This window comes from Alexandromys fortis, unplaced genomic scaffold (assembly GCF_014885135.2).
Source record: "Alexandromys fortis isolate MF-2015 unplaced genomic scaffold, M_Fortis_MF-2015_v1.1 scaffold_217, whole genome shotgun sequence".
Classification (NCBI taxonomy): Eukaryota; Metazoa; Chordata; class Mammalia; order Rodentia; family Cricetidae; genus Alexandromys; species Alexandromys fortis.
In genome coordinates this window covers 1,016,153-1,030,246 of record NW_026068098.1, presented here as the reverse complement: position 1 = coordinate 1,030,246, position 14,094 = coordinate 1,016,153, and the positions used below count along the sequence as shown (strand labels likewise).

The window sequence follows — 14,094 nt, the reverse complement described above, 5'->3', positions numbered from 1 at the left end:
CTCATTGTAAAACATCCTAACATCCTCCGTAGGAGAAAAAAGAAACCCAGAGTGAAAGTTGGAACTAGCCAAGAGGAATAGCTGCCTTAGATGTGTGTTTCCATAGACAATATCTAAAATGAAGTCATACATGAAGGCTCTTGACTGGAATTCAATGTCCACTTTGGCGTGATAGTCAACTTGAGGCCAGCCTAGACTACAAAGAGAGGTTCTTGTCAAAAGAAAGAGAGAGAGAAAAAAAGCTAGATGTGGTGTTGCACACTTTTAACCCCAGCACTTGGGTAGCAGAGGCAGGTTGATTTCTGTGAATTCAAGGCCAGCCTGGTTCTACATAGTTCTAGAACAACAAAAACTACAAAGAAAGACCCTGTCTCAAAAACAACGAAAAAAACAAACACACAAAAGGCTAAGTTTTGATGTCTATGAACCTTCCCAAACTTTCTCCCATAAAGTTTCTATATTTAGCCAGGTTTGAGTATTACGGTCTCACGGGTTGTGTTCATTCATCAGTTCATTCATATACTGGTATGCAGCTCCACTGAAGCTGTCGGTCTAAAAAGTTGTTGAGTGCATGGAAAATGTTTCCGTCCCACCCCATCACTGGATCTGCAGTGCTGTGCTAAAGGGAAAAGGCTGGAAGCCAGGCAGATTAAGTATAACCTCAACTCTACCTACTCAAAATTATCTGTACTCTTCCATCTCCATCTCTGTAAAATGGATCCCCACGCAGCTTAAGGGAGGTTGAGGGCTGAATGGGAACAAACAATAGAAAGCTTTTCTTTGCTAAAACTGACAGTTAAAGAAAGGCATGTAAAATACATAGTGATTCTCAGAAAACTGGCATTCAGATAACATTTAAGAGCTTTCTGAATGCAGTCCACTCTGGGAACAATTGATGTAGCTGACTTACTCTAGAAGCATGGTACACGGCACTGGGCCAAGTAAAAAGTGCCAGTTCCAAAGGGCACATACTACATATCCATCTATATTACACTTTTGAAATGACAAAAAGGTCACCAGATGCCAGGAAGGTCACAGAGCACCTGGGAGCACCAGGATTGCTGGGTGCTCAAGACTCTGATGGTGCTAACAACAACAATCTTCCTACAGGATAAACTGACAATTCTCCACTGTGCAATTCTGTTTTCTACACTGTATTCTAAGTATAAAAGAATCAACGTGGGGGGCTGGAGAGATGGCTCAGAGGTTAAGAGCATGGCCTGCTCTTCCAAAGGTCCTGAGTTCAATTCCCAGCAACCACATGGTGGCTCACAACCATTTGTAATGGAGTCTGGCGCCCTCTTCTGGCCTACAGGCATATACAGCCAGAATATTATATACATAATAAATAAATATATATAAAAAAAAGAATCAGCGTGGGAAATTGGTCAAAGTGCAACTGGAAGTCTTGAGAACTTCCTATGAATCTGAGCTTAATTCATAATGGACATTTTTAAAAGCAAGCCAAGGGGAAATTCCCCAGGGGCAAATCTGGTAACACTGAGAACAGACTATAAAGACAAAGGACTTCAGCAAAATCATCCTATCATTCTATAATCAATGGGCAGGCTGGAAGCTCAGCTGTGGCTGCACCAACAGTGACTAGGAACCCTAGTGAACTGTGCCCACTCACAGCAACACTTACCAAAGTCACTGTTGTCATCCACAAGGATGATCTCATGAAGAATGTGTGCTGGCGTGCGGTCCACAACACTGTGCACAGTCCGCAGCAAGGCAGAGAAGGCTTCATTATAGAAACAGATAACAACACTAGCAGTTGGGAGGTCAGTCGGGTAGGACTTTTCTCTACACCTTTAACAATCAATACAAGAAAATCTGATATTTTAAGAGTCTCAGATGTCTTGGCCCATTTCCTACCATCTTGCTCATCTTCTTTCTGGCATGACAGCGGGTTTTAGGCATTCACGAAAACACTGCAACTAATTGTTTGCTTTACATCACGTTAGTAATGTTATCTTTAAAATGTGCTTTCTTTTCTTTGGTAGAAGTTACAAAGTGAGTTGTTTTTCATGAAGTTACTGCGTGTGTAGCACTCTGAAGCTGATACCCAGCTTCTCAATGAGGTTAAGTGGAAACACAATAAAACTTTGTCTTTGAAAGTTTTAGTTTTTGCCTAATAACATACAAAAGATTTGAGTAAACTGTGATTTTCTCAGATGACATAAAAGCTTCCATGGAGCCGGGAGGTGGTGGCGCACGCCTTTAATCCCAGCACTCGGGAGGCAGAGGCAGGCGGATCTCTGTGAGTTTGAGGCCAGCCTGGTCTACAAGAGCTAGTTCCAGGACAGGAACCAAAAGCTATGGAGAAACCCTGTCTTGGGGGAAAAAAAAAAAAAAAGCTTCCATGGACACAGCAGCTACTGGATAGGTGGGATTGAGCAACAACAAAGTTACTGAAGAGTAAACTCCAAGGTCCTGACTTCTTTCCTTCAGCCTCACAGCCCTCCAATGTCTGCCCCACCTAGTGCCAGCCTCCTGCAACCTCCTGCCATAGCCAGAGTGGATGAGGGTCGGTCCCTTCAACATGCCACACATACTTCAGAACCCTCTCTGTGCTGCAGAGACCACTCCACCAGTCCCATCTGAGCCCTACCTAATGCTACTGCAGTAACTTGTTTCCTCACCTGCCCCAAACAGACTGAGCCCTGTGAACCTAGGGCCACCTCTTATTCTGTCCAGGGCCTTTGTATTGCATGACAAACTGAAGGTGCTCAACAAATATCTGTCTGTGCAACGACTGACTAGAAAAACAAAAAGCCATTGAAAGAAAGAAAATAATAAAGTACAAAGCAATATGGAATTCACTAGTTTTAATCCCTTGTTTCCATAAATGCAGTAATGATTTTTGAAGTCTAGGTCCAGGTTACTGAGTTGGAATGTCCAAAGACACAGGCAGCTCTAAGACTGCATCATTACACTTGCAGACCACAGTGCTGCAAGAGTGGTGGGGGTGGGATCAGGTCACTGTTCTGACATGACAAATACCAAGTGTGAAATCTGGACACTGCCCTTGCCTGTTCTCACTGGGGATAAAGCACTGTCATTGGAACTCATCAGAAGCCAAAAGGACCATACTCTGCATTCCTGGTGTCTGGCACATCTCTGTGGTATCCCAAGCGGTTGCTGATAAGCATATTAAAGGCATGTTTCTGGTAACCCAGATCTCTCAATTCCTGATCACGTTCATTGAAAATCATGCCTGAAAGAAAGTGAAGTTACAGTCAGTGTCTTAGGTCTGGAAAGATGATCAACAGCCACTATGATGTGATGATCCCCGGAAGCCTGATTCGCCATTATATCAGATTATATCACTGTGTTTTTCAAATTGGCTCTCTGCAGTTTCAGGTTTCAAATGAGTAAGCTGTGGCTGACAGATTATCAACTTAATGCAAACTAAGTGTGCCCTAAGCAGGAAAACTTGCTCTAAACCATTCTTTTTAAGAACACTTTACTATGAGCTGGCACACATAGCTTTAATACCAACAATCAGAAGACAGAGAGAGGCAGGCAGATCTGTATCCTGGACTACATGGGAGTTCCAGACCAGCTTAGATACATAGTGAGACCCTGTCTCAAAAAAACAAATAAATGAACTAACAAAAACCCCGCATTTTACTATATTCACAAGACAAATTATCTGTGACCAGAGAAATACTGATAATGTTCCCTACGAGAAATGGATTATTAAATCCCAGTGGACTTCAGTAGGCCAAAGTCTCAAGTTCTTATATAAACCCATGCCCCACAAAAATTCACACATAAGCTTTTGAATAAAAAGGGCTCCTAAGAGCTTTGGGTTCAGACTTTACACAATAGCTGAAAAGGTCAGCAGCTCTTGTACAGATCTAATGGGAACCATGTAACTTATGGGAACAATAAACAGGACATTTCTAATCCTGGGCATCACGATTTAAAGAGAACAGACATGATTACTTACCGAGCTCGGAAGAGGACTTTGAGAGGCCTTTATCTGAATCTTCAAGGTGATTATTCATCAAATCGTCCATTCTGTTTGCTTTAAACTGTGGATCTAATACTCGACCTGGACTTCGAGTAAAACGTGGGTAGAATTTTTTGGGAAATGGTCCATGGGGCCCAGACCCCTTGATGGGCACATTTTTAAGGGGCTGAGTCACTTCACTGAAGTTGAAATAAATGAAAAGCAGAACTGTCCAGGTAGCAGATGTAAAAAGGCACCCATAACAGAAATATCGAACTGTGACACTTCCCATTATAGACCTAGCATAGCTCAAGGGCCATTTTCAGTTTCCTAAAAAAGAAAGAAAGGCATGTTAGAACCTCCAGCACACTGCTCAGTCAGCTACTGAACACCCTCACTGGTTTCCAAACCACCCTAACTACCCATTGTGAACAAATGTGTATCAAAAGAGCTGACATAGTCCCGCCCTGTTAATGGACACTCCTTCACCTTTGCTCTGAGCGCTTTCAGTCTGGCCACTGCTTAAGTTCTAGCTTTGCATGACCGGAATACGAGTACTGCACGTACCATCACAGGACACCAAGTCTCTTCAGATACCAGGAACGGCTCAGAATTATAATCCCAGTACTTGGGAGGAGAAAGCAAAATGACCATCTGAGTTCATGGCCAGCCTGAGCTACATAGTGAATTCCAAGCCTGGTCTATAAAGTGAGACCTTGGCTCAAAAATAAAATACAGGGCCCTTCCCCACCTCTACTCTGGGGGGGAAATAAAAACCATAACCCATCTGAAAAAGAAAGTCCTACTTTCTAACCAAAGCGTCTACTCTACCCCAGAGCCTACTACTCTATCCCAGAGTAATCTAGTTAGAACTAATCTAGTTCTAACAAATGTTGTCAAGAAAGAGTTGCAATAACTGTTCTCTCTCCTTAGGCTATCACGTAAAACAAACTCAGAACAAAATATCATATCAAATAGCATCGCAAATAAAACATTCCAAGTGAATTGAGGATGAGATACTATATAGGTGTCTGCACGAAGAAGCAACTTATAAATTACTTATTTCTACAGCCATTTAAAAAATCATCCCTAAAAAAACAAGACAAAGCAAATTAATTAGTAAACTTCACTTTAAACATTAAGCTTCCTGAACAAGATTATGCCCTCAGCCTAGATGGTAAACAACTGTTCAGAAATTATTTGCCAACTAAGAACTACTAGATGTTTCACAAGTCCACTTAAAAAACAAAAGTAATTAAAGTAAAACTAAAATGATAATACTAATAAAAAGAGGGTAGTGACTAAATGGACTTAGGGAGCCAATTAGCTTCCCTGTTAGCTGGAAGTACCTTTTAAACTAAATACATACATGAAAAATCCAAATGCAAGGAAATGCTTTGGAAGAAAAGTTCAAAAAGCCTTCATCAGGAAAAACAAGTCACGTGCAACAGCATGGGAAGACAGAGTGTAGGGAACTTTAAGGCAAACAGCTTCAACTAAGAAAAATTTTCACTGCCTTGGCTCAGGAGCAGACATGTTCAGAAGCACAGCATGTTCAGAAGGCCATGGAATGCTGAAGTCGGGCCATAGGCATGTCGCTTTAATCCATGTCAACTATGTAGCAAACTACGTTTAAACACAGCTCTCTTCAATCCACTCCAGGCCTTCTTGCCTCTGCTGTAGACTCCTGTATCCTAACACATAATAAGTTGACATGAAGAACATCCAAGCCCTTCACAGTCCCAGCAAACAACTCTATACCCACAGGTGGACACTGATCTTTGCATCTGTTCAGCCTGATTTTCATCATCTGGGCCAGGTCTAGAGTCCTTCAGAGTGTGGAGAGCACTGTTGTAAAGATCTGGGTTTACTCTGGCTGTGGCTGCACACTTTCAGTCCTAGCCCTAGGAAGGACAGGCGAGTGGATCCCTGTGTCTTGCTGGCCAATTAGCCTAGCACACTTGGACAAGTTCTAGGCCAATGAGACCCTTGGAAAAAACGCCTGGGAAGTATTTTTCTAACAGCTTCACCGTAGACAACCCAGTTTTCCTGGCCTTCCAGCTATGCTGTAAATTTCTACTTTCTAGGCAACACCATACAGATTGGTATCATTCCCCTTTCAATCCAAAACCTCCACTGCCGCAACCGGTTAAAGCAACTGCTGCGCAGGTGTGAGGACTTGAGTTTGATCCATGGCACCTCTGTAACAAAAGACCAGAAACTATGGCAAGCTTTGAGGTTTTTTTTTTTCTTCCTTCCTTCTAGATTTATTTGTTTTAGTTTATGAGTATTTTGCCTCCATATATCTATGCATACCAGGCATGTCTGATGTCTATGAAGGCCAGAAGCGGGCATCAGTTCCCATGGAACTAGACCTAGGGAAAGTTTGTGAACTACCATGTGGATGTGGAAACCAAACCTGGGTCATTTGTAATACTCTTAACCACTGAGTGTGGCATGCTTTGTAATCTCAAGGCTGAGAACATGAAGACAGGTGAATCCCTGAGATCTGCTAGCCAGCTGGACTAGCTGTTACAGCCCAGACCTCAGTAAAAAACTGTCTTTAAAAACAAACAAAGAAATTGGCCCCCACCCCTCCTGCCACTTGCCAACATCAGTTTTTGCTGCCCAAATATTCTTGGATGTGTGGCATTCCCCTGGAACACAGATGACTCATCAGGGACTACATTCTTTTTTTAAAAAAAATATTTATTTATTATTTATACAATAGTCGATCTGTGTGTATGCAGAAGGCCAGAAGAGGGCACCAGACCTTATTACAGATGGTTGTGAGCCACCATGTGGTTGCTGGGAATTGAACTCAGGACCTTTGGAAGAGCAGGCAATGCTCTTAACCACTGAGCCATCTCTCCAGCCCCAAGGACTACATTCTTAGAGAAATCTGACTCCTCCTCTCCCAGCAGCTAACCACTGACAAGAGCACCTTAGATAAGGGTAGAATCTCATGCCTACTTCCTCTTTCCATGTGGGATTTGGTTTGGCTTGGACTTAACAGGTTTTGTGCACGCTGTCATAAGCACATGTCATGTGCATAGCTGCCCTCCCATCCAGAAGACACTAGTTCCTTTTGGTCATCACTTCAGTTGCACTCTTCCCACTGGCCTCTTTCCACAATGATCCCTTGGGTTTGGGAGCTGGGGTGTTATACACACTTTCCCTTTAAAGCTAAACATTCTGTAGTATTTTATTCTTTGCACCTGACCTGTTGTAAGTTCCCATTTACGACAGAAGCTTCTCTTTGACTGAGGTTTTTGTCCTGCCTAGTTCTGCAGCTGTTAAGTTCCAAAGAATCACACAGAGGTCTACATTAATTATAAACTGATTGGCCCAGTAGCTCAGGCTTCTTATTAATTCTTATAACTTATATCAGTCCATAATTCTTGTCTGTGTTAGCCACATGGCTTGGTACCTTTTTTGGCATATCAGTCACATCTTGCTTGTTCTGTGTCTGGCTTCCTATGTGTCTGGGTGACAACTGCAGACTGAAACTTCCATCTTCCCAGAATTCTTGTCGCCCCGCCTCTACTTCCTGCCTGGTTACTGGCCAATCAGCATTTTATTAAAAATAGTACAGGTGACAGGATAAAAGATCATTGTCCCATAGCACTTCTCTGGTAAAGGGGCTGAGAAGTTCCTTAATCTACGGGTATAACAGAAAGTCATCAGGAGTCAGTTTATTATGTCCACGAAGCAGAGCAACCCCTGCCATAGGTTCTCAGCCAATAATGGTGCCAGGTATGCTCCTTCAATCCAATCAGAAAGTGGTTGGTTACCCCATGATGTTTGTGCTACTGCTGCACCAGTGGGCATGTCATACAAGGTCAGCCATGACTGTACCTGGAAGAGTGTACAGCTGGTATGTCTGGGGCCTACTTTTCTTTTCCAGAGCACAGAAAGCAGTCTCAGCACTTTTATGAAAGCTAGCTAGCCATGATAGTCTCCAGGTCAGTACCAGCTGGTTTCCCCACGCTCTGTGACACAAATATGTAGCCATCTTAATAGGGTGTCACTCAGGTTCAGAAAGGTAACCAGGAACAATGACAACAGCCTGTAATGGAGGGCTCTGGAACCTCTAATTTCAAAAGAAGAAATAATTCCTGACACTGGGGTTCTTATTTGTTAGCCTCTCATAAGGTTATTATTACCACTAAAGGATAACTCCATTTTAATACATTTTAATTTTTCTGTATGTGTATAGATGCACTTTTTGTTTGTTTGTCTGTCTGTATGAGACAGGGTCTCTCGACATAGCCCTAGCTGTCCTGGAATTCACTATGTGGACCAGGCTGATCTCACAGAAATTCGCCTACCTCAGCCTCTGGTGCATGCCACTATGGGTACAAATTTACTTTAGTTTTTACAAGTTTCTATAGTTGTGGGATCCCTATGCCTTTTTGGAGGTGGGGTGGAGAGAACTGTCTGTGAATTCAGATGCAATGGGCTAGTTCTTAGAAGAGCACTGGCTCTGGAAAATCAGGCAGTCTAGACAGCTAACAGTCCTCTGAAAGGTTATACCTTCATAAAAACATTTCTACCAATCCTTTGAAGAGGATGGCCTTATTGTGATGCGGCTGCCTTCAAAGAACAGGAAACAAGGAACATTCTCCACCTCATTTTTAATACTTTAATACCAGAACCAAGATAGTTGAGATATGTTTTTTCCTAGATACAGATCTCCATATGGGTCAGAAGGACACCGATCATGCTCTTAAGGACTGCACACTGGCTTTTTTGCTCTGTCTAGAACACTTTTCCTTGGGTGATTTCACAGCTGCCTCCTCTACCTGTTTACTTCCTATTCAGATAGGGCTTCTCAATAAGGTCCTAAACTGAGAGCACATACTTTAAAGTGCAATTCAGACACTAGATAGTAAACCTGGTCTTCCTTGACATACACATAGCTACTTCTTCATCTAGCTTATCACTTTTAGCTCCTCTATATTGGAAGATGAGAAACATTAGATCAAGAGTCTTGTGGTCTGATTCCTTGAAGTATTTCCTGAGTAGTGCTTTTGGTATCGATCAAAGCATATAATATAATAAATATTTGTTGAAATTAATCAAAGACTGTAAGTCTTTAATAACTATCAGTATGCTTTCCAAATGCTGGGAATTTCTAAACATATCACTACTAATTTGTTTGGGACAAGCAATACCTTAATGCTCTGTCTGCATGAAGGTCATGACCATCTTATTCAACAACAGTAAGCAAATGGTGCTGGAACAGCAATAAGAGACAACTCAAGGAATTGCCCAACTTTTAATATTAAATAATAGTCTGTGGTGAAAACAGGAAAGTCCTTTCCATTTTAATCACAGTCTCATCTTTGGTATTCCCCCCCCCCCTTGGTTGTCTGCAAACATCGAAGTGCAAAATAAAAAGATTTTTCTATCCAAAGAGCCTACCCACAGGGCTTGTCGAACTCTGTCTAGAGTCCTCACAGACCACTTGCCACATGAGTCCAAATTAAGGACAATAAAATGTACTAATTCTTAACAACTCTATTAAGCAGCTATTATTTCCCCAGCCATGTTTTAATTGAAAACATGGCAAATCACTGTACATGAGAGACATTTATAAAATCAATCATTTCTTTAATTAGCCATAACAGTGCCTGAAAGCAACAGGGATACCAGTCTTAGACAGATCAATAAAATCAAATAAGAAAAGACATAGCAAACACATACCTGCTAGTCAGGCATTAAAGCAACCAAACAAAAATCAAAACCTGAAATTCTAATCTAATCTATTCTGACAAATGACAAGTCCAGCCTGCAGAAAGTGTCTTTGTTTTGTATCTTTGTTAAGTCTTCTACTGGCAATTATCCCTGGCATCAATGTTCAAGGCTGAACATATTTAAAAGGAAGGTCAAAGCAAATATGTAAGGTCAATTAATGCCAAGGCAAACAAACAGCGAAAAGCTTTTCAGTTAGAAACATCTATGCTTAACAAAGCCCAAACAGTCACACCGGGTGTCAGTGTTGAGTGAATGACAGCTGCTAAGCAGTGGAACAGGTCAGTGTGACTGTTTCCCTTTCACTGGTCTGGTAGCTGCTCGCAGTCAGAGGAAGAAGTGGGCACAGTACACACAGCATGATGATTATAGTGCAGAGAGACCACAAACTAAAGCCAGACAGAAAGATGTGAGGAGAGGAAGAACTAGGATAAAAATGTGAACAGGCTGGAGATTCAAGGAGAGCGGACTGAATAAAGAGGTCGGGAAATGAAAGGCCCAACATCTGCAAACTGTTGGGCCTGCAAACTGAATGGCACTTCCAGATCTGCGAAACGAAAGCATCTCAATAAACTACGTATCCATAGTGTAAGCAAGGTTGTTATAAAGACCTCACCGTCAGAGCCATAAGCAAGACCCCACCCACAACACAGGGATTCTTACATCTTCTCAAACCCAAATATTAATCAGTGCCTTGTGTTAACAATTAGTAACTACTTGCTTGGATAATTATTTAAAGTATATTTCTGTTCAAGAAGTTATGGGACATTTAGACTGAGCAGTGTGAACTCTTAGACACTATCAAGGGTGCGAGCACAGTACATGTGGGGTAGTGAAAACAGACTGAGAAGGCATCTGGACCTCAGCTTGGATCCTTGGCATTGTGCAGGGTGTGCTCCTACACAACTGCAATCTGAGTGCTGGGTAAAGCAGAGAAAGGCAGACAGATCCCCAGATCTCACAAGCCGCCTAGATGAACCAATCAGAGAGCTCCTGGTTCAGTGAGGACAGAGTCTCCAAAAATAAGATGGAGAGCAATTAAAAATGACACCAAATGGCCTCCACATGCACAGTACACACACACACACACACACACACACACACACACACAGAGTAAAAATATTGAAAGGAAAATTTTAAAATAAAAAAAGAACTTCCACAATTCTAACCAGATCAATTTGGAAATCAAACATATATTTGTCCTGTGATGCCAGGACTGAACTACGGAATTCAGAGCCTCATCAAGCAACTAAGCTGCACCTCCAGCCCTAGAAGAATAACTCTGAATGAAAATACAACGTACTCTAACTGATCTAAATTAAAAAAAAAAAACTCAAACATGCAAATCACTGTAGAAAACAAAACAAAAAAAAAAAAACAAGGAACAGTAAGATACAAGTAGAACAACTAAGCTAGTTCCTAGCCTTTCTCATAAACCGTGGAGAAGAAAGGGAGAAAAAAAGAACATGTTGGAGGAAGGGAAGGGCTAAGAAGCAAGACACCATCTTTCCAGGCCAAGACTGGCCTGGTACTACTATGGAATACCAGAAACTAGAAAATCTGTGTTAATAAAATCAAGGAAGCACGGGGATAACAATTTAAGTATACACACCTGAATCGGCCTGCTAAACCCTCATCTACACGACACTGTGTATCTCCACTAATCTTCTATCACAGCTACACCGTAATAACATCCTCTACTTCTAAAAATCACTAAATAATTCTAAGGGAAAGGCTCCCAGGAGGGTGCTCCAAGCTTGATCATCTTACTACTGTACTTAAGAACTACAAAGATATAGACGAACAAATGGAAATACTTGAAGCAACAGTGAAAGTTGGCCAGTACTGCTTTATGATACACCCCATGCTTATTTTTAGTCTCTATATGGCTGTTACTAATTGCTGTTAACAATAAGGTATGGTGAGTGACATTTTGGCTAACTCTATTTGTAGTTGACTTTATTTCAAACATAGTCTATAAAGTATATGCAATCATTTAACAAGTGAGGCTAAAAAATAACTTTCCTAAAAAAGTTCCATAATGTAAGAAAAACCTTGGAGAGAAATAAGTAGTCTATGGCTTTCAATGAGATGCAATGCCTTTTCCCTTCTCTCAGACACAAAGGGGATTTCTATCCCAGTATGTTCAAAAAAAACCCTCGCTTTTAAGCACCCTGAAAGGAAAGATGGATATTTTAATCTCACTAACTTGTAAAGTTTGAGAAAATGCAAGCACTGAGCAAATACTCCATGAATGACTAGTGAACACTTCCTTTGGAGTCCTTGACAGTAACTGTGAGTTCTGTACAAGCCACATCCTGTACCATATGGCTATGGAAGGAGCCTGTCCAACAGGAGGCTTCTATTTTCTCAGCACAAACAATTCCCATAATGCTTAATCAGGTTTAAAATGTCCCTTTAATGTTAAGAACTTACCTTTCAGTAGTCCCTAGCTGGTTTCTGTGTATATACGCTGTATAAACTGTCTAAGAGCAAGCATTCGTCAGCCTTGTCCATAAAAGAGACATGCCACATCATGTGACTACGATTACTGGCTTACAGCTGCGCTGTACCCTACCATAACCTGTGAAATGACCAGGTGATGACAACAGGAAAAGACACAGTATTCCCTTCGCTCTTATCTGTGCTGGAAAACTAGAAGAATGTGCAGAGTACTAGCAACCTAACTGCAGCAAGAGTGCCGGATAGGAAAGGTCCAGAGCAAACTAACTTCAGATGCCAAGTATCTCGTCTACTGGGGATCGGGAGCACTTACTGTTCTTGCAGAGAAACTGGGTTCAATTCCCAGCACCCACATGGTGGCTAACAATCATTTGTAACTCCAGTTCCAGAGGATTCCACGCCATTTTGATCTTTGTGGGCATTGCACACATATGGTACACCAATGTACAAGAAGGCAAAAACACTCATACACATAAAATAAAAATAAACCTCAAAGGAAAAAAAGAGTGCTAAGGGCCGAAGCACTAGCTCTGCAGTTAAGAAGAGCACTGGCTGTTCTCCCAGGACCCGTGTCAGGCAGCTCCAAGAGCTCGAGGTGCACCGTGTGCACTCACGCTCACATGCAGATACATAATTAAAAATACTAAAAGTAAATCTTTTTGAAAAAGAAAAATTAATTTAACTGAACAAATAATAATTTTATTTTTAAAACGGTATTAAAATAACATGGGATCATGTTTAAGAGCAAAGCACACAGGACGCTGAGTACAACTTTCTGTCTCAGCCACAAAACTGGATTCTCAAACAGGATTAAAACCCTTGCTTACAGAAGTCTCCTTTGACCTTCTCGCCTATGTTTCTGATCTTATCACCCTGATCGAGCACAGCTCAGAAATCGTCGTACTCCTCCAGCACCTGCAGGAGGAGACAGATGAACTGCACGTGAATTTCAGGTCCGCTTGAGCTACAGAGTGAGACTCCAAGAAAACTGCAAACAAACAAAAAACATCCCCAAATAAAGCAACTTCAGACAGCACCTAAATCACAGATAGGAATAAGACATTCCAATGGGACACTCCCGTAGGAAGCTCGGAATTGTGTGATAGCCTTCCTGAAACACCTTTCTGTTTCCCTCTAGGCCCGTGTTTCTATGTTAAAAATCTTTCTTGTCAGAGATAGAAGTGCATGCCTCTCATTCCAGCACTTGGGAGCTGGAGACAAGAGAACCAAAAGTTAAAGATCATCCTGTCTACACGGCAGGATGAGCATGAGACCCTGTCTTAGGAAGAAAGAGAACAAACAAGTAAATAATAAACCTTAATAAATTCCACCTCTGCTTCATGCTCACTGGTCCTAAAATTCCCTTCTTCGATGCCAAGAACCTCAGCATCACCTCAGACTCTTCAAGTGTCTCCCAGTCCCTGCCTCAGCAGATAGTTCAGCAGCTAGAAGGCTAAGGCAGTGGAATGCAGAGCTCAAGGCTAGCTTAGACAATTCAGCTTAGTACAAACAACAAACAAAACAACATTCCTTAAAGCCATGGAGAACACAAATACTACAGTACTAATATAGCTCAGCTGCAGAAGAAACACACAGATTCTGAGAGACAGAAGCAAACTCACCAAAGAACAGGAACCTGGGGACACAGGCAGCCAGCAAAACCCCTTGAAACAGAAGGCTCGGGACACCCAGCAGGTCAGTGAGCCAGGGCAGGCAGAGGGCAGGCACTGCAGTCTCTTCTGAGCACTCTGCAGCAGCAGTCCTCAGTCACCACAAGACAGGCAGACAGTAAGAAGGTGCTGCAGCCTGAGCAGAGTCTACTGCTACCTCGCTGGAACCATTACAGCACACAGGAATGCTTCATGTTACCACAGTTCCTATAAATCTAAAGCTACTCCAAAATTAGGGCTTGA

The 14,094-nt window shown here is 42.0% G+C and overlaps 1 protein-coding gene across 1 annotated transcript in view; it reads right to left on the bottom strand.

Annotated features, from left to right (window-relative positions):
• Galnt11 (polypeptide N-acetylgalactosaminyltransferase 11) overlaps window positions 1-14,094 on the bottom strand; it is a 34,664-nt gene that overhangs the window by 15,837 nt on the left and 4,733 nt on the right. The window contains exons 2-4 of the mRNA XM_050123732.1: window positions 3,959-4,291; window positions 3,097-3,220; window positions 1,646-1,812 (exon numbers count right to left, since the gene is read on the bottom strand). Of these exons, the coding sequence (XP_049979689.1) occupies window positions 1,646-1,812; window positions 3,097-3,220; window positions 3,959-4,253 (586 nt within the window). The 5' untranslated portion in view covers window positions 4,254-4,291. The remainder of the gene's footprint in view (window positions 1-1,645; window positions 1,813-3,096; window positions 3,221-3,958; window positions 4,292-14,094) is intronic.